The following is a 20,120-nucleotide window of genomic DNA, read 5'->3' as shown; positions in this document are numbered from 1 at the left end:
TTTTTCTTAAAAGCTTATAGCAATTACACAGCAACATCTTTACTGTATTTTCCAAACAAATGGTGCATGAATATGAAACTCTCCGCCAGAAATCTCAGCATTTGCTTTTGAGCTACTAGGGAAAGAGGTGTGTAGCTCAACATTGCTTCACTCTTTCTGTGGATTGCTGGGCTGGATTGTTTAGGACACTAAACACAAACAGCTGTAGTAAATTGCATTGTGCATGGATCTTAGAATTTTATAAAATTATGATAGCCATTACACATCACTGTAAGCTTCAAATACTTGAAGAGGAGGACCTGGTGGTATTGGTTAAGTTATTAATCTCATAGACACAAGGTACAGGGTTTAATTCTGACCTTAGGCTATTGGCTAGGCTTAAAATGCCCCTTCAGGGCAGTTAGTCTAATATGAACCTACTACCTTATTCATCTTTGCACACCTGGATTAGGTATTGGTTAAACATAATTTGGTCATCTAACACTGTAAAATTCCTATGCAGAAGCTGTAGTACACCATGAGAGATGTACTGCAAACCTGTGAGTGGCATGTTTCAAGTGAGATATGAAACCTTGGCCCTAGTTGTCTGTTCTGGCAATAACTTACTAGATTCTCTTGTGTGTTGAAAATACGGTGAAATGTTTCCTTCTTTCTTGGTCAAATAAGTAAAGTCATTTAAAGCAGTAAAGTGTGATGTAAAAAGCTGGCCAGATGTCATGCAAGCAAATCATCTGCTCATGGCTTTAGTGATTTGGATTTGAATAAGAGCCCTGGTACCCTTCTTGGGCAAAAGAAGTTAATAGTACATGGCCAAAGTGTTTCTAGGTGTGGGTGTATACATCAATACACTTTCTTTTCTCTAAAGAGGTGTGTGAGCACTGCAGGCATGGTGCTAATTTATGAAGTATCTTGTTCTTACTTGACATACATACAAAAGTATGCACGTACAGGATTTGAGGATCTTACTCAGATATGCTTGAGGAGGTAAAATATTAGGATGTACAGTGAATTGCTTGATTGAAATTATCTCACTGGTTATCAGGTATGTAAATTAGACTCATTTATGCCAGAAAAGTAGAAAGGAGGAATAAGTGTACGATGCATGATGATTAATAATTTGCTTTGGTTTCTCTTAATAACAGAAGCAGAACTTCAGAATGAATTATATCCTGTGCCACCTCCATACAGTGTTGCCACCACCTTGCCAACATATGATGAAGCAGAGAAAGCAAAGGCTGCAGCAATGGCTGCTGCTGCTGCCGCTGCAGCTGAAAGTGCTCCACGAGTAAGCATCTTGCTGTTTTTGTTCACTTAAGTTATAGAAGAGTGAATAAAGTTTACTGTTTTTATTTCTGTTGTCAGTTTTGATGGGGTAAAGCCACAAGTATTTTATTTAATTATTTTCGGTTTGTTTACCGGGATAGTCCAACTTGGCACAAAGCCCTTTTTCAGTGGAGGCCTGGGTGGAAAAGCTAAAAAAAATAGTTATAATACTATTGTCCGTTATCTCTCAAACCCTTGTGCCTTTTTGTCTCCAAAGCAAAGCAGAAAGGGTGATAGGGTTGACCATATATAGTGCAATCCAGTCTGTAGAAGAGGCTTTTCCCCCTTTGGACTATTTGACCTCTCTTTAACTTGGATTTAGTTATACCAGTGCATTTCATGTGCAAGTGCTTCTGCATGTGCACCCTCTGCTGCAAACAACTTCATTTCTGCTTTACTTTTAATCTGTTTTTGCTGGAATCTGTGGTCTCCACTGAGGGGTGTAGTTAGGCAGGACATCTGTGTTTGTACCTGGAGTGCGGGTTAGCCAAAATTTAAGCTGCTCATGCCTATCCATTTCTCCAGACTATTTACTTCAGTGTTTGGACCCATTTCTTTAACTGAGGTCATGGTCAGAGCGGCATTCCCTCTGTGCCATGAAGCTAAGAGTTGATCTGAAGTAGTTAGCTTCATTTATCTGCAACCTGTGGGTATTCGGGTCCATATTATATCCGAGCCGGCAACTTTTTCCAAGCATCTGCTCCAAGCTCCTCCCCTTACCCATAATCCCTAACCTCTCCTACCTTCCCCCAGATCTTGTTTGCCGCTTCATGCATAAGCATCGTGATCTCTTTAGCTCAAAGTTGGGTATAGTAAGTGATATTTTTTTCTAGTATTTTTCAGTGAGTGTGTGTGGTCGTTAGTTAACCCTTTCCTCTCCTTTGTGTAAAAAAAGAAAAAAAAGTTAGTAAGGTAGTATTGTAGGCCTACCCGACCTTAGTGTGTGTGGTAGTTTTGGCTTATGTTTTGGCTGAGTGGGGTTTTACTATGGCTGGGCAGCCAAAACCTACTTTTAAAAAATGCACAGAGTGCGGCCACAAGTTTTCACCGGCTGATGGCAACACTCTGTGTGTTATTTGTCTGGGTGTTCCCCATCTTTGCCATGTAGTGTGTGTGCAGGATTCAACCCTCTGGCCCTAAAAGAAAGGAAGGCAAAGCTGGTAGCTAAGGGCCTTCTGCCAGTTTCTGCCTTGGACACAGTGACCTTGACCTCGGCTCTTCCAGTAGCTGATCAACCCCCCCCCCCCTTCAGGCTGGGACTCTACCTCCCACTAAACCTACTGAAGTGGGGACTAAAGGAAAAGAGGAGAAGAAAGACAAGGACAAGAGAAGGTGATAGGCACTGCAAGCGGTCTCCAGAGTGGGAGCCCTTCCCTAGCCCACCTTCCAAGGTGACTAGAACTACCTCTCCTCGGCTCCACTCACCGAGGTTCTCCCCGAAGCCGACGGAGCCCTCAGACCCAAGGCCTTCATCGAGGTAGTCACATCGACCAGACAGATCCGAGTCTGTCGCCTCTTCGCTCTCGACTCAGTCTGTTGGAGTTAGATATGGACAGGATGATGAGGAGGTTCATTTGGACCCAAATCCAAATGGGAATCTTGTCAGGCCCCACTCCAGCCAGAGAGGGGACCTCCATGCCCTTCTAACATCCAAATGTCCTTCAAGAATGCAACTGCAGTCCTGACATATGGGTTGTCCTGCCTCAGGCAGCCCCTCGGTCGGCTGGATTCCAAAGTCTGGGTCCGGCGTCGGCTGTTGTTGCCTCTTCCCCGACGTCAGAGCGGCTGGGGTATAAAATCATCAGCCGACGCCATCTTCTTCAGTCTTTCTTGCCGCGCAGTGCCCGTAGCAGAAGCAGTTCGCAAGTGCCGGTCGGCCAGCTCCTGTGTTTTCAGTTACGAAGTCATCAAAAAGCTAAGTACCCCGTTGGGGAACCTTTTCTTGCCTCAGCCGATGTCAGATAAATCTGCAAAAGTTAATAATTCTTTGTCTTGTGGTAAACAAATACCTCATAAGGACTTCCATTTTTACTGCCTTCCCTGCCTGGGCCCAGACCACGACGTCTCGGCCTGTGCTGCCTGTGCTTGCTTCAATAAGCGCACACTTAGGCGCCGGGCAGAATTTGCTGAAGACTTTTTTGGGGGAAATTACTCCTATATCATGCCGTCGGAGCTTCCGACTGCACACGTTTCCAAAAAACGGAAGGACCGGGACCGACCTTTGCGGCCCGCGACTTCCACCGACACCACGCCTAAGCCTACCGCGAGTGTATCGGTCTCTTCGGAGGCAGTAATTCAGCCGCTGCAGGTCGACGACACCGTTTTACGCACACTACGGTCCCGGAGGCTTCCTCGGTGCCGGTTGTTTTCCCTCCTGAAACCGAAGCCCAAGATTTGCCTGACACCATACCGGTGGACAAAGTTACTCCAGCACGTGGGGCAGCTAGGCCTCCTGTGCCTATGTCCATCAAGGCCTACACACGTGCTAAGGCTGCCAGCCAGGCTAAGTCTCATCCTCCCACTTCGGATAAACAGATCATGACTTTAGCTGCAGATCTAATTTCTTTAATCAGGGCCTCTCAGGCTCATCCAGACAGAGGTTCTCAGCCGCCTTCAGACAAAAGGCCTAGGGTTGAGCAGACATACACCCTTTCCTCAGATGAAGCCTCTGGTGAGTCAGGCCTTTCAGATTCCCAGGAAGATCCCTTCGCGGCCTACGAGGATTCTGATACAGATGAATCCATTCCCTCTGCCTCTCCTCCTGAGGATATTTCTTTCGGGGAAATTCTCCACACCATGAGAGAGCGTTTTCAGTGGCAGGGCCAGGATTTCTCCGACTCCAGGAAAAGGCTTCGGACCTTCCTTAAGTTACCCCAGCACAGGCCTTTAGCTATTCCCCCAGTGTTAGATGTATTGGATGATGTGTACTCAGACTCCAGTACTTCTCCTGATTCTCTCCCTCCTGCTCCTGTCAAGCCAGACAGATATTACAGGGTTTCTGAAGCTCATAAACATCTCTTTAAGGCCCACTCTGTTGATCTAGAAACTATTTCTCAGGGGCCCAAAGGAGTGGCCACTTCCACGACCAAGAATCCTTTGCCCGCAGACAGGGAATCTAGGTCCCTGGAGAGGTGGGGTAAGAAAGTTTATACCTCTACCACCCTTGCCATGAGGGCTCTTAACTGTGTTTTTCATATGTTTCAGTATCAAGATTTTCTGATGGATGATTTGCAGAAAAAGTTAGCCTCTCCTGAGCCTTTAGATAGAAAGGCTTTGCAGGATTTGATTCATAATACTCAGCAGGTTAGCAATCATTTTCTTCAGTGTGGTTATGATGCATTGGAAGCTTCATGTAGGGCAGCTATGACAGGGGTCGTCATACGTAGACATGCTTGGTTGAAAGAACAGTCATTGCCAGATCATGTTAAAGTAAAGCTTCTAGATGCACCTCTGGAAAAAGACAAGCTATTTGGTGGAGTGTAAGGAAAGGCAATTTCCAAGCAAACAATTTCAAAATGGATTGGACACTGCATCAGATTCTGTTAGTCTTTCCATGGAAAAGGTGTGCCAGCCAATATCAGGCCACACTCCACCAGAGCTATAGCCACTTCCACAGCCTTTGTAAGAGGGGTGGCTACAAAGGACATTCCAGAAGCTGCTACATGGAGCTCCGTGCATACATTTTCCAAACGCTACAACCTGCCTTTATACTCCAGATCCCGAGCAGTCTTTGCTTCGGCAGTCCTGCAGGGTATTTTAGCTACACCATCTTTTTCTTAGATCCCACCTCCCCCAGCTTGGCTATGGTATTCAACCCATATGTCAGGACTGCAGTTGCATTCTTGAAGGACATAGTACAGTTTTGTACCTACCATAAATGTAGATGACCGATAGGTATGCAACTGCAGTCAGGTTTACCCTCCCTCCTACTCCTCAGTAATTTACCTTTTTGGGTCCTCTACCCCTTTTCCAACTTCGCTGGGGATAGCTTTTATGGTGTATCTGTTTATTACTATTACGCATGTCTGAAATTTTATGCATTTTCTAAATTTAGCCTCCCTTGGAGGTCACCTGGCATCTGGGGCAAGAAACACTGAAGAAGATGCCGTCGGCTGATGATTTTATACCCCAGCCGCTCTGACGTCGGGGAAGAGGCGACAACAGCCGACGCCGGACCCAGACTTTGGAATCCGGCCGACCAAGGGGCTGCCTGAAGCAAGACAACCCATATGTCAGGACTGCAGTTGCATATCTATCGGACGTCTACATTTATGGTAGGTACAAAACTGTATTTTTCTCCTTCCCCGATCTGACCTGCAGTTTTGGGATTTCTGAATCCGAGGATTTCTCCATCCTCGATGCCGGCGATTACCTTGAGTTCCTCGGATCAGACCTGTTCGGATCTGAGCAACTCTCGGGGCCAAGAACGGGGAGTCTGATCCGAGGGAATGGAGGTGTCTTCGGCTCTGACATTGTTGGATCTGAGCCATTCCTTCGAAACCCCAGCTGCCTCAGCCCCGATCGTCACGGCAGAGCCGGGGAGAGCTTCCTCCTTGTTGGTTGCTAAGGAGGTGCGCTCTCCATCGGCGTTAGACGTGGTGGAGAGGGTTCTCTCCCAAGGATCAAGACTCCAGCCTATTTCCTTGGACTCTGTCCAGGCTCCTGTGGATTTGGTCACAACTCCCTTTAGCTTGTCCCAGGGACAGCCCGTGCTAGAGGACCCCCAGGTGGATCCCATCGTGGAACCCTCCATGACTCACGAGCCCTCTTTAGAGAGAGTCCCACTGAAGAGGGTCCCCGTAAGCACTCTTGTAAAAGGAGGCACTTGGACTTCCCCGAGTCCCTCACAAAAGATACTGACTTAGATGAAGGTGAGGGTTCCCCCAGGTCCCCTCCCGAGGAGCCTCCTTTGGAGACATCATGGAGATCCTCTGCCAGAGGGGAGGTTGGTCAGCCCCGAAACCCTCTACAGATGAGTCAGTATTCCTGGAGGCCTTTGGCACGAGCCCATCTACTTCTTGGGTATCCCTTCCTCCAGATCCCTTAGTGGATCTTATTACCATGCGGGCATGGAAGGAGCCTGACACCATAGATTCAATACCTAAACGCCCGGACAGGATCCCCTTTCCTTCCTCAGACAGATATAGCTGGTACAAGGGATCCCCAGTGGATGCTATGGTGGTTGTAGCTGCCACCAAGAGGGAACTGGCACAGGAAAGTTCCTTGGTTCACCATCCCGACAAGGAGTCTAGGACGTTGGATTGGTTTGGGAAGTGAGTTTTTTCTTCAGCGACGTTTTCTATTCGAGCACTGAATTATTTGGCACACTTCATACGACTTCAGCGTGACCTAGTCAGAGTTTGCTGTGTCAACCCCCCCAGAGTCTTTGTCACCAGAGGACAAGCAATTGTTCTCCTCGAAAATGTAGACTCTCAAATGTGTATCGAACACGTCCATGTGTCTTCTTTCCCATGCCACTGAAGGAACGGCTAGGGTGGCTGGGACTGGTGTAGCTATGAGGCGACATGCTTGGCTCTGTGAATTCGAGGACCCCTTCAAGGCGTCATTCCCAAATGCTCCCTTTGATGGTTCTTCCCTGTCTGCGAAGACAGTACGTGACGCTCTGGTCCAGAGCGAGAAGGGTGGGAAGACTCTGTCTGCCGTCGGAGTCCGCTTCTCTAGCCCTCCGAGATCCTTTTCAAGGAATCTGGGCAAAAGAAGATGTGGTTCCGAAAAATCTCAGTTTTCCCGGGACTCTCAGGACAACTCGTCCCCTAGAGGCAGAGGGGTACAAGACGGACGCTGCCTCAGAGGCAGAGGGAGGCTGAGAAACTTTGGGTCTAGGGAGACCTTCTCGGACAGACCCAAGCAGCAGCCCTGAGGCGTTGTCCGAATGTCCTACTCTGGAGACAGTTGAGGGAAGATTATCATTGCACCTAATGGTTTGGGAAGTTCATTACGGCAGACCGTTGGGTGCTTCAAATAATATCCAGAGGCTACTCCATCCTGTTCGTTGCCCCACCCATCCAACCAAAGCACCTCCCAGATGTTCCACCCACTCAAAGGGAGGAGGTGGTAACGCAAGAGATTTCAAAGCTGCTTCACAATTGAGCCATCGAACCGGTCCCCCCAGATCAGTTCGGATTAGGCATTTACTCCAGGTTATTTGGAGTGCCAAAAAAAGATGGGGGACCTCAGGCCCATATTGGACCTGTCAACCCTGAACCTGACTGTAGCCAAGCAGAAATTCCGGATGGTCACCCTGCAGTCCATTCTACTTTACCTCCGAGAATGCGACTGGATGTGCTCGATAGACCTCCAGGACGCTTACTACCATATCAAAATTCGCAGAAGCTCCAGGAGATTTCTTCGCTTCCGGCTGGGAGCCAATCATTTCCAGTTCAAAGACCTACCCTTCGGTCTCACCACAGCTCCCAGGGTGTTCACCAAAGTTATGGCAGTCGTAGCGGCTCACCTGAGGCTTCAGGGAATTCAGGTGTTTCCTTACCTAGAAAATTGGCTCCTCGCTGCTGCCACCAAAAGTCTTCTTTGCATGGCCAGAGACTCCTTCCTGCAACTTGCAGTCAACCTAGGGATTTCCATCAATGTCTCGAAGTCCGTCTTGAACCCGGCACAGACCTTGGAATTTATAGGGGCACGGCGGGACACCGTACAATTGAAAGTCTTTCTAACTCGAGACAGGGTGCAGAGCCAGGGGGCACATGTATCGGTGATTCTTGGCCCCAGGCTGCCATTGGCGAGCGATGTTCTCCGAGCCCTAGGCTCCATGGCTGCAGCAATCTCAATCCTTCCCTGTGTGCGCCTTTTCATGTGGGTGCTTCAGTGGTCCCTTGCAGTACAATGGTCTTGGCTAGACTACCCCATGGACTATCGAATTTGAATCGGCAGAACCTGCAAGATGCCTCTTCTCTGGTGGCTAAAATTGCTGTAAATCTTGGCAGTGCGACCCTTCATAGCACCCACAGCCCAAGCCACAGTGACCACGGTCGGCTCCCAGCTTGGGTGGGGGGGCACTATTTGGGGAGGAAGGTCCAAGGCACGTGGTCCCAGACAGAGACCAGATTGCATGTCAGTGTTCTGGAGATGAGGACAGTGCTTTTAGCGTTGCAAGCTTTTCATGCTGTTCTCCCCCCAGGGATGATTGCAGTTCAGTCAGACATACATGTCTGTTGTCAGGTACATCAACAAACAAGGGGGAACCAGATCTTATTCTCTCTGTCGCGAGGCTATGAGAGTGTGGGAGTGGGCGATCTCCACCAGTCGGTTTCTGATTGCAACGCACATCCTGGGACGCTCCAACATTTTAGCGGACAGATTGAGTCGGGCTATTCTAATGCCATATGAGTGGTCTCTGAAACAACCGATAGCGGAGGAGATCATCTTTGCGTGGGGTTGGCCTTGTTGCAGTCACTTCGCATCTCCTTCCAATGTGAAGTGCAGCCAGGTCTTCACTCTGATCCCCTTACCAGGGGTCTCCCCCAAGAGACACTGTCACCCATGCTTGGCCTTCCAGGTTACTGTATGCTTACCCTCCGTTGCCTCTCATTCTGAAGTTTCTTCAGAAAGCTTGCCATCTGGGATGCAAAGTGATCCTCACTGCCCTGTTCTGGCCTCATCAGGTGTGGTTCCCCTTCCTCTGGTCTCATGTTCTAACTCCTCCTCGGATTCTGGATCCTTGCACGGATCTCATCTCTCATCCCTCGGGCGTCTGTCCGCTCGACCTGGACAGCCTCAAGCTGACTGCTTGGTTGCTACAGTTCCCCTGATTGCTAGAACTCCTGGTCTGTCATCTTCAGTAAAGACTATTGTGGTGGCATCCCACAAAGCTTCCACTAGGAAGATTTATCGCAGCAAATGGAAACACTTCTCTATTTGGGCTTCTTAGAGGAACCTAGATCCCTTTACAGCCCCGGTTCCTGCAGTGTTGGAGTTTTTGGCCAATATTTTCCAATAAGGGGCTATTTCCTCCACGGTAAAAGTGCAACTGGCGGCCATCTCTAATTTTCATGTTGGTGAAAATATGAATGCTCTGGCCTCTTTGAGATTGTGTAAAGCTTTTCTGAAAGGCACCTTTCTTTTACACCCTTCAGTTAAGGACTCAGTCCCTCCTTGGGACCTTACCCTAGTTCTGCAGGCATTAGTTGCTCCCCCCTTCAAACCTGCAGCGTCAGTAGATTTGAAATTCTTATCCTGGAAGACAGCTTTCCTAGTGGCCATTACTTCGGCCAGGAGAGTTTCTGAGATTCAAGCTTTGTCTTCATAAAGACAGGGTCTCGCTCCGCACGAACCCTTCCTTCTTACTGAAAGTTGTCTCTGAATCAAATATTAATCAGACAATTAACCTGCCTGTTTTCTTTCCAAATTTTCAGAACAAAGGTGAATATAAACTGCATTTGCTAGATATTCATAGACACCTTTGTTACTATTTACATAGAACTAAACCCTTTTGTAAGTCTGACCAGTTATTCGTGTCCTTTTCTAGACCCTTTTTGGGCAAAGCCATATCCATGGTCTAGTTAGCTAGATGAATTACACAATGTATACGGCAGGTCTATAAGGACAAAGGTCTGTCCCCGCCTGGTCTTGTTAAAGCTCATTCTACCAGATCTATGACAACTTCTGCTGCTTTTTGTTCTAGGGTTTCACTGGATATCTGTGCAGCAGCGACCTGGGCAAGGTCACATACATTCATTTCTCATTATAAGTTGGATTTGATCTCTAGAGGGAGAGCATCCTTTGGCTCTGCGGTGCTCAGGAATATCCTTCCATGAGGGCCTCCTAGGAGTTTTGGTAGCTGGGGACTCTGTCCCACAGGTTGCAGATAAATGACGTTAACTACTTCAGATAAAGAAGTTAGGTACTCACCATAACGTTCCATCTGATTCTGCAACTGTGCTGCCCTCCTTCCCCCGAACCTGTTCTAGGTTAGTGATGTTATTGAGTTGCTAATAGTTTGGATAGTGGCAAACTCCATCTGAGGGAAGGTAGGAGAGGTGAGGGATTATGGGTAAGGGGAGGTGCTTGGAGCAGATGCTTGGAAAAAGTTGCCTGCTCGGATCCAATATGGATCCGAATACCCACAAGTTGCAGAAAAAGTATAACTACTCAGATGGAATGTTATGGTGAGTACATAACTTTTTTTTCGTTAGATCAATATTGCAGTTGTGTAAAGCAGTATTAGCCATTTTTGCCATGGGTTGGATCAGGATGTCTATCCAGTATTCAAAACATTTTTGGTGCATAGTTCACCCGAGGCAGTATGTGGGCATGCCAGTAGAAAAACAGACGTGAAAGTGCTAAAATTCAGAACTTTCTTCCCTTTGAAGATTTCAGTCGCACTTTTTCTTTGCCACTTCTTCAGTCAACTTATTCAGGTTTTGAGCAGATAAGTACCACTCTGGGTACGTTCTTTCCTTTAAGAATAACATTTCTGATAAAATTTTTTTAGAGAAGTGCCTGTATTGGAGACACAGATACTGTGTAAAGATTTCCACACAGCCTAGTTTGTCTGCATAATGTTCACTTCTGTCAGATTTGCTTGTCCTTCACTCCCAAGGCTGTTTAGTCAGCTTAATGGCTTTAAGTTTATTCCTTGAAAATCAACTGCTGAAGACCCTTGCTCTTACATCGATGGATACTGGCATGACTTTCTCAGACATCCCCCTTTCAATTCCTAAGAAGTGAAAATCTGCTTAAGAGGCTTTTGAGGCTGTTCTGCCTTTTCCCCCTCATCACCTGTCCTTGACGGACCACTGTGGTCTTGTTGGAGTCCTTGGAACATCCATTGGATTCTCCTGATCCTTCTAGTGCTGCTTTGCTGTATGCCTTTAATGGTGGATGCCTGATATATCCTCAAAGTTCAGATGTATGGCTACATTCAAGATGGGAGAACTCTACTTTTTGCTGTCCAAAGTGTTGCACAGAGTCGCTCAGTTGCTGCCTAGGGAAGAGGTAGTGGGTTTGGTGACAGGAGTAGAGATGGTCAGTTCTTCCATGTGTAGCTCTTCATTTACCCTGAGAAAGAGAACTCGAAAGACCAAACACTTTTCTCCACTATATACCCATTCTGACAGAGAAACTATGGAAGAAAGATGTAATTTTGCTAAGGGCCTTTTCAAAGCCTTTCAGTCCTTACAGCCTTCTTTTGCAGCTATTTATCATTTGAAAAGGAAAGTGTTCCATGTTCTTCATCTCGCATTGCTGCAGTCCTTACACTTGGGTAGTCCACTGTCCTCAGTTGGCCCGAATATCAAAGTATAAGGCTGACGTCGGTCAAGGCGCATTTGACTGACATCAGGACGTCAGGGTACAAATGCGCATGACCGACGTCATATCCCCAGTCTTTTTTGCTGCATGGTCCGATGCAGAAGCAGCATTGCAAGTGCCGGTTGGCATTCTGAGATTTTTCGATTTCGAAGTTTCAGACCGAGTTCAAAGTTAATATTTTAGTTTTTCTTGCCTCAGTGATTTACCGGATGTCAGAAAAAGTCAATAATTGCATTTCTTGTGGGAAACAGATACCGCATAGAGATTATCATACTTTGTGTATTCCTTGCTTAGGGCCTCTTGTGCTAGATTTAATAAGCACTATAAAGAGAAAGGTGGGTTGTGGAAGGGTAGTCTTTGGGAAGCGGTGCAATTATAAAATGCCGTCGGATGCTCCGAAGGACAAAGCAGTTAAGCCTAGGCTAGAAGAACCGTCTGTACGGTTCTTTAGAGGTGTCGGTGGAGCGGTGGCTCCACCGGAGGTTTCTTTGTGTTCCCAGGGTGAGACTTTATTATTGCAAGATGTGGCCTCTCAGGAGGCAAGTCAGGCTGAGGGGGCTTCTCAGGTTACTATACTCCCCTCCCTTCCTAGGGTGGCTAGGCCCTCTCCTTCTGTTTCAAAGGCTTCTCCCAGGGGCAGGCCAGGTTTAGCTTCAGTTGGTGTTACCCCTAGCTCTTCAGGAACTGTGCCCAAGAAGCATATGCTTAAAATGGCAGAAGATTTGATTACTTTGATTAGGGGTTCTATGCCCCCTCCTGATAAGAGACCTAGGGTGGAGCCTGAGCTGGGGGTTTTGAGCAGGCTTCAGATGTTTCAGAGTCTTCGGCTGAAGACTTGCAGGAGTACTCTCCTTATTCTGATTCTGATGTGGATGATTCTACTCCTTCTGCTTCTCCTCCTGAGGATTTTTCTTTTCAGAAACTCTTCATTCCATGAGGGAGCATTTTAAGTGGGAAGGTCAGGACTTCTCTGATTCCAGGAAAAGGCTTAGGGAATTTTTGTTTTTACCCCAGCATAGGCCTTTGGCTATACCTCCTGTTTTGGATGTAGTGGAAGATGTTTTACAGAGGCTTCTCTTAATCCTGATTCTTTGCCTCCTGCTCCTGTTAAGCCGGATAGGTATTACAGGGTGCCTGAAGCTCATAAATATCTTTTTAAGAGTCCTAGGGCAGACCCAGAAACTGTTAGCCAGGGGTCTAAAGGTGTTAAGGCTTCTGTTGTTAAGAATCCGGTTCCTGCAGACAAAGAGGCTAGGGCCTTGGATAGATGGGGAAAGAAAGTTTATACTTCTTCCACTCTTGCTATGAGGGCTTTGAATTGCCAGTTTCACATGTTGAAATACCAAAACTATCTCCTTTCACAATTGAAGTCTAAGGTTGATGCTCTGGCAGAAGGTATTGATTGTAAAGAGTTGCAAGATTTAGTACATGTTTCTGAACAGGTGGGTAAGCATTCTTTGCAATGTGGTTTTGATGCTGTACAGGCCTCGTCTAGGGTGGCTGCCACTGGGTCAGTTCTTCGCAGGCACGCCTGGCTAAGGGATCAAAATTTGTCTGAACATGTTAAAACAAGGATTTTAGATGCTCCTTTACAATCTGACGTGTTGTTTGGTCCTCCTGTTGAGGCAGTTTTAAAGAAAATGGAAGACAAAGCTAAGTCTATGCAGACTGTTAAAGATTTTTGCAGGTCCAGCCTCCAAAGTTTAGTAGAAATTGGCCTACTAAGGGGTGGGCGTATCCTTCTTATGATTCCCAGTCTAGGGGTAGATCTAGACGTGGTAGGGGCAGAGCTCAGGGCTCTTTCAGGCCTAGAACAGGGAGTTCTCCTGCACAGTCTTGGGTGAGGGCAGGGGTCAGTCCTTTCGTAAACAGACCCAATGACCTACCTTTTCAGCTGCCAGAGCCTTCTTGTCTGGCAGCACCTTTGGGAGGAAGGTTGGCACTTTTCAAAGAAAATTGGAGTTTAATTACCCAAGACAGATGGGTATTGGATATCATACACCACGGCTACAGGTTTTATTTCCATACCTTGCCTCCTTTCAAAGGCATGCCAGACGTTCCTCCTCAACAAAGAATAGAGGCTCACAAGCAGGTTTCTCTGTTGCTCCAAATAGGGGCCATACAGCCGGTCCCTATGCCAGAAGTGGGCCTAGGATTTTATTCTCGCCTGTTCCTAGTACCAAAGAAGGGGAACACGTGGAGACCAATTTTGGATTTATCTATCCTCAACACTTATCTGGACATTCCCAAGTTCAAAATGTTGACGTTGCAGCAGCTTTTACCTCTGCTGGGCAAAGATCATTGGATGGTAACTTTGGATCTCAAGGAGGCTTACCTTCATGTTCCTATCAGACTAAGTTGCAGGAAGTATCTGCGTTTCGAGCTGGGACTTCTCACTATCAGTTCTCTGCATTGCCCTTTGGCTTATCTACTGCCCAGAGTGTTCACGAAAGTTCTGGCTCCAGTGATAGCTTTCTTCAGGCTAAAAGGAATACAGATCTATCCTTATTTGGACGACTGCCTGATTCTGGCTCGAAGAGCTTCTTCATCATTTGGAATATGTGATAGCAGTGCTAAGATGCCTGGGGTATTCTGTGAACGAAATAAAGTCCAGTCTAGTACCCTCTCAGGACATGTGCTTTCTGGGTGTGAGACTGAATACAGCATCCCAGAGGCCCTTTTAACCCCGGACAAACAAAAGAGTCTATCCCTTTACTTCCATCAACTATCTCATCAGTCCGGGCTGACTGCAAGGACAGTCCTTCAAGCCTTAGGGTTCATGGCATCTTGTATTCTGGTGCTTCCCAATGCCAAACTGCATATGAGGAAGCTACAATGGTATCTCAAAAATGTATGGACACAGCACTGCCAGGATCTGGACACTGTCATTCAAATAATACCTTGCATTCAAAAGGAATTTTTGTGGTGGGCTCAGGAATGTCACCTAAACAAGGGACTCTCTGTGACCCGGCCAGAGGAGAGTCAGATTTTAACGACAGATGCCTCAGACAAAGCTTGGGGAGCTCATCTAAATGGAAAGTGGATACAGAACAAGTGGCCTGTCAGACTACAACATCTACATATCAACATGAAGGAGATGTTAGCAGTCCAGTTTACATTAATAGCTTTCAAGGAATTACTTCTTCCAGGGCAGGTGTTGATTCTAACAGACAACACAACTGTCATGTGGTACATCAACAAGCAGAGGCATTCTTATCCTCTATGCAGGCAAGCAATGATTTTGTGGGAGACTGCTCTCAGTTTACAGCTCAATCTTCAGGCAAGGTTTCTGCCAGGAGCACAGAACTCCTTAGCAGATGTTTTGAGCAGACAATTATGGATCGTGGAAATTGGATCCTCATGTATTTCAGAAATTGACAGTGTCATGGGGAACTCCAGACATAGATCTGTTCACTTCTCCACTAAACCATCAGCTGCCAAAGTTTTGCACAAAAGGTTTCATCCCACAGCTTGGAGAGTGGATGCTCTTTCTTTCAATTGGAGCAATCTTCATGTGTATGCCTTTCCACCTCTGCCTCTCCTCCCAAAGGTACTTCTGAAGGTCAGACAGGACAAGCCAAGGATGATTTTAATAGCTCCGGATTGGCCTCGACAGCACTGGTACCCATTACTGAGAAGTCTGGAGCCTCCATGGCCTTTGCCTTGATTCCACACCTGTTGTCGCAGGAGGACAGCCATTTGCTAAATGTCAAGCTTCACTCTCTGCACCTAACAGCCTGGCATATTCTGTTTTGAACCATAGTGGGCCTCCACTTCCTCAGCAAGTTTTGAATGTTATTTTGGAAGCTAGAAGGCCTAGTACAAGGAAAGTGAGACAAATGGAAGAGATTTTTATTTTGGAGTGCAGCAAAGATTTTGATGTTTCTGAGCCTAATTTGTGTGTGGCTCTTCAATATCTTACTGAGTTACTAGACAAAGGTTTGTCTTTCTCTTCTATTAAAGTTCATGCTGCAGCAATTTCGCTCACTATGATTGCGACCCACCATTGTTTTCTCATCCTTTGTTCAAGCAATTTCTTAGAGGGCAAAGAATATAAGACCCCACGAAGAGCTCCTACTCCTGCTTGGGATCTCAATTTTGTGTTGGAGAAACTCACTCTACAACCTTTTGAGCCTGCAGCTACTTCTGAGTTGAAATATTTGTCATGGAAGACTGCTTTTTGTTGGCCATTACCTCTGCAAGAAGGGTTTCTGAATTGCAGGCCCTTATGGCGGTTGAGCCTTTCTTGATTTTCCATAAGGATAGGGTATCATTCGTACTAATCCTTCCTTTATGCCTAAGGTGGTTTCTAGTGTGGCTTTAAACCAAACTATTCATTTGCCTACTTTTATGCAAATCCCCAAAATAAAGGGGAAAAGATTTTGCACACTTTAGATGTACACAGGCAGTTGCGTTATTATTTGGACAGAACTAAAGGGTTCAGGCAGTCTCAGCAGTTGTTTGTTTCTTTTGCTTTGAGTTCTCAGGGCAAGCCTGTGTCAAAACAAACTATTTCTAAGTGGATTGGGTTTTGCATTGCTTTCTGTTATTCCCATCATGGCAAGGAGATTCCAGCTGGGATTAGGCCTCATTCCACTAGGGCTACTGCCACTTCAACAGCTTTTTGAGGAGTGGCAACCAAGGATATTTTGGAGGCAGCTACTTGGAGTTCAGTGCATACTTTCTCTAGGCATTATCACCTGCCACTTTACTCTAAATCCAGGGCTGGTTTTGCCACTGCTGTTTTGCAGGGCATTTTGGCAGCTCCTGCTTCCTTGTAGTTAGCCATCCTCCCTTACCTCTGCTTTGGGATTCTACCCAAGTGTAAGGACTGCAGCAATGTGAGATGAAGAACATAGTACAGTTTTGTACCTACCATAAATGTAGATGTTCAAGATCCACATTGCTGCAGTCCACCCTCCCTCCTTCCCTCTGTAGTTAGAGGTGGTTGTGTGGGTTGGGTTGTACATATTGTGTATATTGTATATATTGTACATATAGTTAGTGCAAGGGTGGTTGGTTGGTTGTTTGCTGTCTTTTGGTTTTGACCTTTATTTTTAGGGTCTTCTGACATCTGGGGCAAGAAAAGACTGAGGATATGACGTCGGTCATGCGCATTTGTACCCTGGCGTCCTGATGTCAGTCAAATGCGCCTTGACCGACGTCAGCCTTATACTTTGATATTCGGGCCGACCGAGGACAGCGGACTACCCAAGTGTAAGGACTGCAGCAATGTGGATCTTCGAACATCTACATTTATGGTAGGTACAAAACTGTACTTTCTCCCCACTGTGATTCTCTGTCAAAGTTAGAGGATGCTTTAAGGATCTTGAACCATTTGAGTATTCCAGGACTATTTCCACTATGACGTGATACCATAAACAGGAGGAGACCAGGTCTTAACCCCTATGCAGATTAGCCATGATTGCCTGTGAGACTGCATCTCAGCACAGTCTTTTCCCCACAATGTTTTTATTTCCTGTCAGCGAACAGTGGCAGACACATTTTTTTTCCCTAATTTTTATCTAAAAGTGGTATTTATTCTTTAAGAAAGCTGGTATTTGTTTAATTATCGGTAGTTTCCTACCAGGAGCCACCTTACTAGATTTTGAGGCTTATTTCTTTTCTTTGAGGAATTTTTATGTTAAAAGCATACTGCTTTTGCAACTTTTGAGTTTAGGTGTTTGTGTTTACTTAATGGAGATGTTAAAACTGCCAACATTGTGGTGCTTGTGAACTTCATAACAACATACCTGAGTTTGATTTAAGTAGTGACAGTGCAGGGAAAGGAGCTACTGTTCATTCAGGTATTTTATGTACTGCTTGTGTATTTTCCATAGTTATGTGACTGTTTGGGGAAGTGTCTCTCTGTATTTTGTGAACACTTTTGGACAACTTATCTTCTGACTGACTCTTTACAGCACTGCTTACTGGAAATTATGCTGTCACAGCACGGACACTCCCTCTGGTCCTGCTGGTTCATATCCTACTATACCTAAAAGAAAAAAAAATTACTAAAAGTGAGTACTTGCAGTCATTGCAAACTCGGCCGGTGTCCCAGACTCTAGTGGGTGATCCTGTAGTGGCCATTCATTGTTCCTCACATCTTTTGCTAGTCTCTGATCTCTGCTGTTGCGTTTTCTGCCATCACAAACTAGGGGTGAGACATGTCCTCTACAGCTGTTCCATTGCCCAATAAGGGCTTGACAGAACAATCTTCCTTTTTTTGGTTTGGGAGATGTTCCAGGTGATTTTTCTCAGAATAGCCAGGAAAATACGTCTTGCTCTGAGATAGGAGCCATCCCCTAGTTGTCGTTCTTCCAAGGATACTTTACCTAGGAAAAAGAAAAAAAAGGTTAGATGTTGTTCATTTAAGAAGACATTCCAGGTACATACATTTTTGCCTTGGCCAGGAGTTTTATTGCATGGAGTTTGTCCTGGAATTCAAAAATCCTCACCTGGCACTGTTGTGCTACAGAAAATCCTAAATATAGTCAGAGTCTGACATTAATAAAGAGTTCTGTGTCCTACAGATTCACAATACCAGGACTGTGATTCTGGACAAGCACATATGTTCCACCCACTTTGGAGGATATTTCTTTTTCTGAGTCTGTTTTCCAGATGAATTATTTATTTTTTGTGGGAGCAAGTAGATGTTCCCCAGAAGTGAGTTGATCTTGAGTTATGACAAGTGGAAGTCCCACATTATTTCTCTTCCTTCTATTTTGCCAAGTTTGGAGTATGTCTTTAATGCTACCTGCAATAATTCAGATTCCCACTCTTCAGTCCCTAAAAGGTAGATAGACTGTATAGAGTTTCTCTGGCTAACACATTCTTGTTTTTTCACCTTCTGTCTGATCCTACAGCCATTTCTGCTTCAGTTTCAGCTGGCAGTAGGCTTTTGGTGAATTACTAACCAATCTCCACGAGATAAAGAAGGTAAGGTTTTGGATAGATGTAGGAAGAGAATTTACTCTTCAGCTACTTTGGCTTTTAGAATTTTCTGTTACTAGGGCCATTTCTGGAAGCTTGTTGCATTGTATTGAAACTTTAAGGGCATACTCTACTAGTCTGCCTTCAGAGGACAAATCCTTTCTGAATCCTATTATTTCTGATAGTCATCAGCTCTCTAAACATGCCCTGAACAGTGTGTATGATTGCGCATATACTGTGTCTAGGGCCACTGCTACTGTCTTAGGGAAGTATGCCTGGATATGTAACCAAAGGTTCACAAATGAGGTTAAATTTGAGATTTTAAAAACTGCTTTATCTAAAGAAGTGTTTTGTTGTTTTGCTTATTAAGTCCTCAAACAATATGATGAAAGAGGGAAGTTGGATCAGTTAAACTTTTTTAGGTCCCCGAAAGGCTAGGACTGTGGTAGTGAGGGTCAGAACTTTGAATGTTGGCCGTATGACTGGTATAGGGAGAGAGCTAGCTGATATGATGGACAGAAGGAAGGTTGGTATATTGTATGTGCAAGAGACCAGTTGGAAGGTGGGGGTAAGGCTAGGTGTATCAGTGGTGGGTTCATATTGTTTTATCATGGTGTGGATGGGAGGAGAAATGGCGTAGGAGTTGCTCTGAAGGAACAGTATGCTAAGAGTGTTTTGGAGGTGAAAAGTTTGTCGGATAGAGTGATGTTTATGAAGCTGGAAATTGATGGTGTAATGTTGAATGTTGTTAGTGCATATGCTCCACAAGTTGGGTGTGCAATGGATGAGAAAAAAAAAATTGGAGTGAATTGGATGAAGTGGTGATGACTGTGCCCAAAGGTGAGAGAGTGGTGATTGGAGCAGATTTTAGTGGGCATGTTGGTGAAGGGAACAGAGGGGATGAGGAAGTAATGGGTAGGTATGCTGTTAAAGGAATGCAGAAGGTCAGATGGTAGTGGATTTTGCGAAAAGGATGGACATGGCTGTGGTGAATGCATATTTTAACAAGAGGGAGGAGCATAGGGTGACATACAAGAGTGGAGGAAGATGCACACAGGTGGATTATATCTTATGTAGGAAGGCCAGTTTGAAGGAGATTGGAGACTGTAAAGTGGTGACTGAAGAAAGTGTAGTTAGGCAGCATAGGATGGTGGTTTGTATGATGACGTTGGTGATAGAGGAGGAGGAGGAGTGTGAGGGCAGCACCAAGGATCAAATGGTGGAAATTGAAAAAGGGTAATTGTGAGGTGGAGTTCAGGGATGAGTTAAGACAGGCACTGGGTGGCAGTGAAGAGTTAACAAATAGCTGGGTAACTACAGCAGAGCTAGTAAGGGAGACAGCTAGAAAGGTGCTTGGTATCACATCTGGACAGAGGAAGGGCGACAAGGAGACATGATGGTGGAATGAGTAAGTACAGGAGAGTATACAGACAAAGAGGTTGGCAAAGAAGAAGTGGGATTGTCAGAGAGATGAAGAAAGTAGACAGGAGTATAAGGAGATGAGGTGCCTGGCAAAAAGAGAGGTGGCGAAGGCTAAGGATAAGGCATATGAAGAGTTCTATGAAAGGTTGGACACT

General features: G+C 45.7%; 1 protein-coding gene across 2 annotated transcripts in view; it reads left to right on the top strand.

Annotated features, from left to right (window-relative positions):
* NDFIP2 (Nedd4 family interacting protein 2) overlaps nt 1–20,120 on the top strand; it is a 985,488-nt gene that overhangs the window by 317,843 nt on the left and 647,525 nt on the right. For both annotated transcript variants that reach the window (XM_044072913.1, XM_044072912.1), the window contains exon 3: nt 1,143–1,285. In XM_044072913.1, coding sequence (XP_043928848.1) covers nt 1,143–1,285 — 143 coding nt within the window. The remainder of the gene's footprint in view (nt 1–1,142; nt 1,286–20,120) is intronic.

The sequence above is a fragment of the Protopterus annectens genome, chromosome 5.part1 (genome assembly GCF_019279795.1).
Source record: "Protopterus annectens isolate FY-2018-M chromosome 5.part1, PAN1.0, whole genome shotgun sequence".
In the NCBI taxonomy this organism is placed as follows: domain Eukaryota; kingdom Metazoa; phylum Chordata; order Ceratodontiformes; family Protopteridae; genus Protopterus; species Protopterus annectens.
Note: the sequence above shows the minus strand (reverse complement) of the source record. Positions and strands in the feature narration are given on the sequence as shown.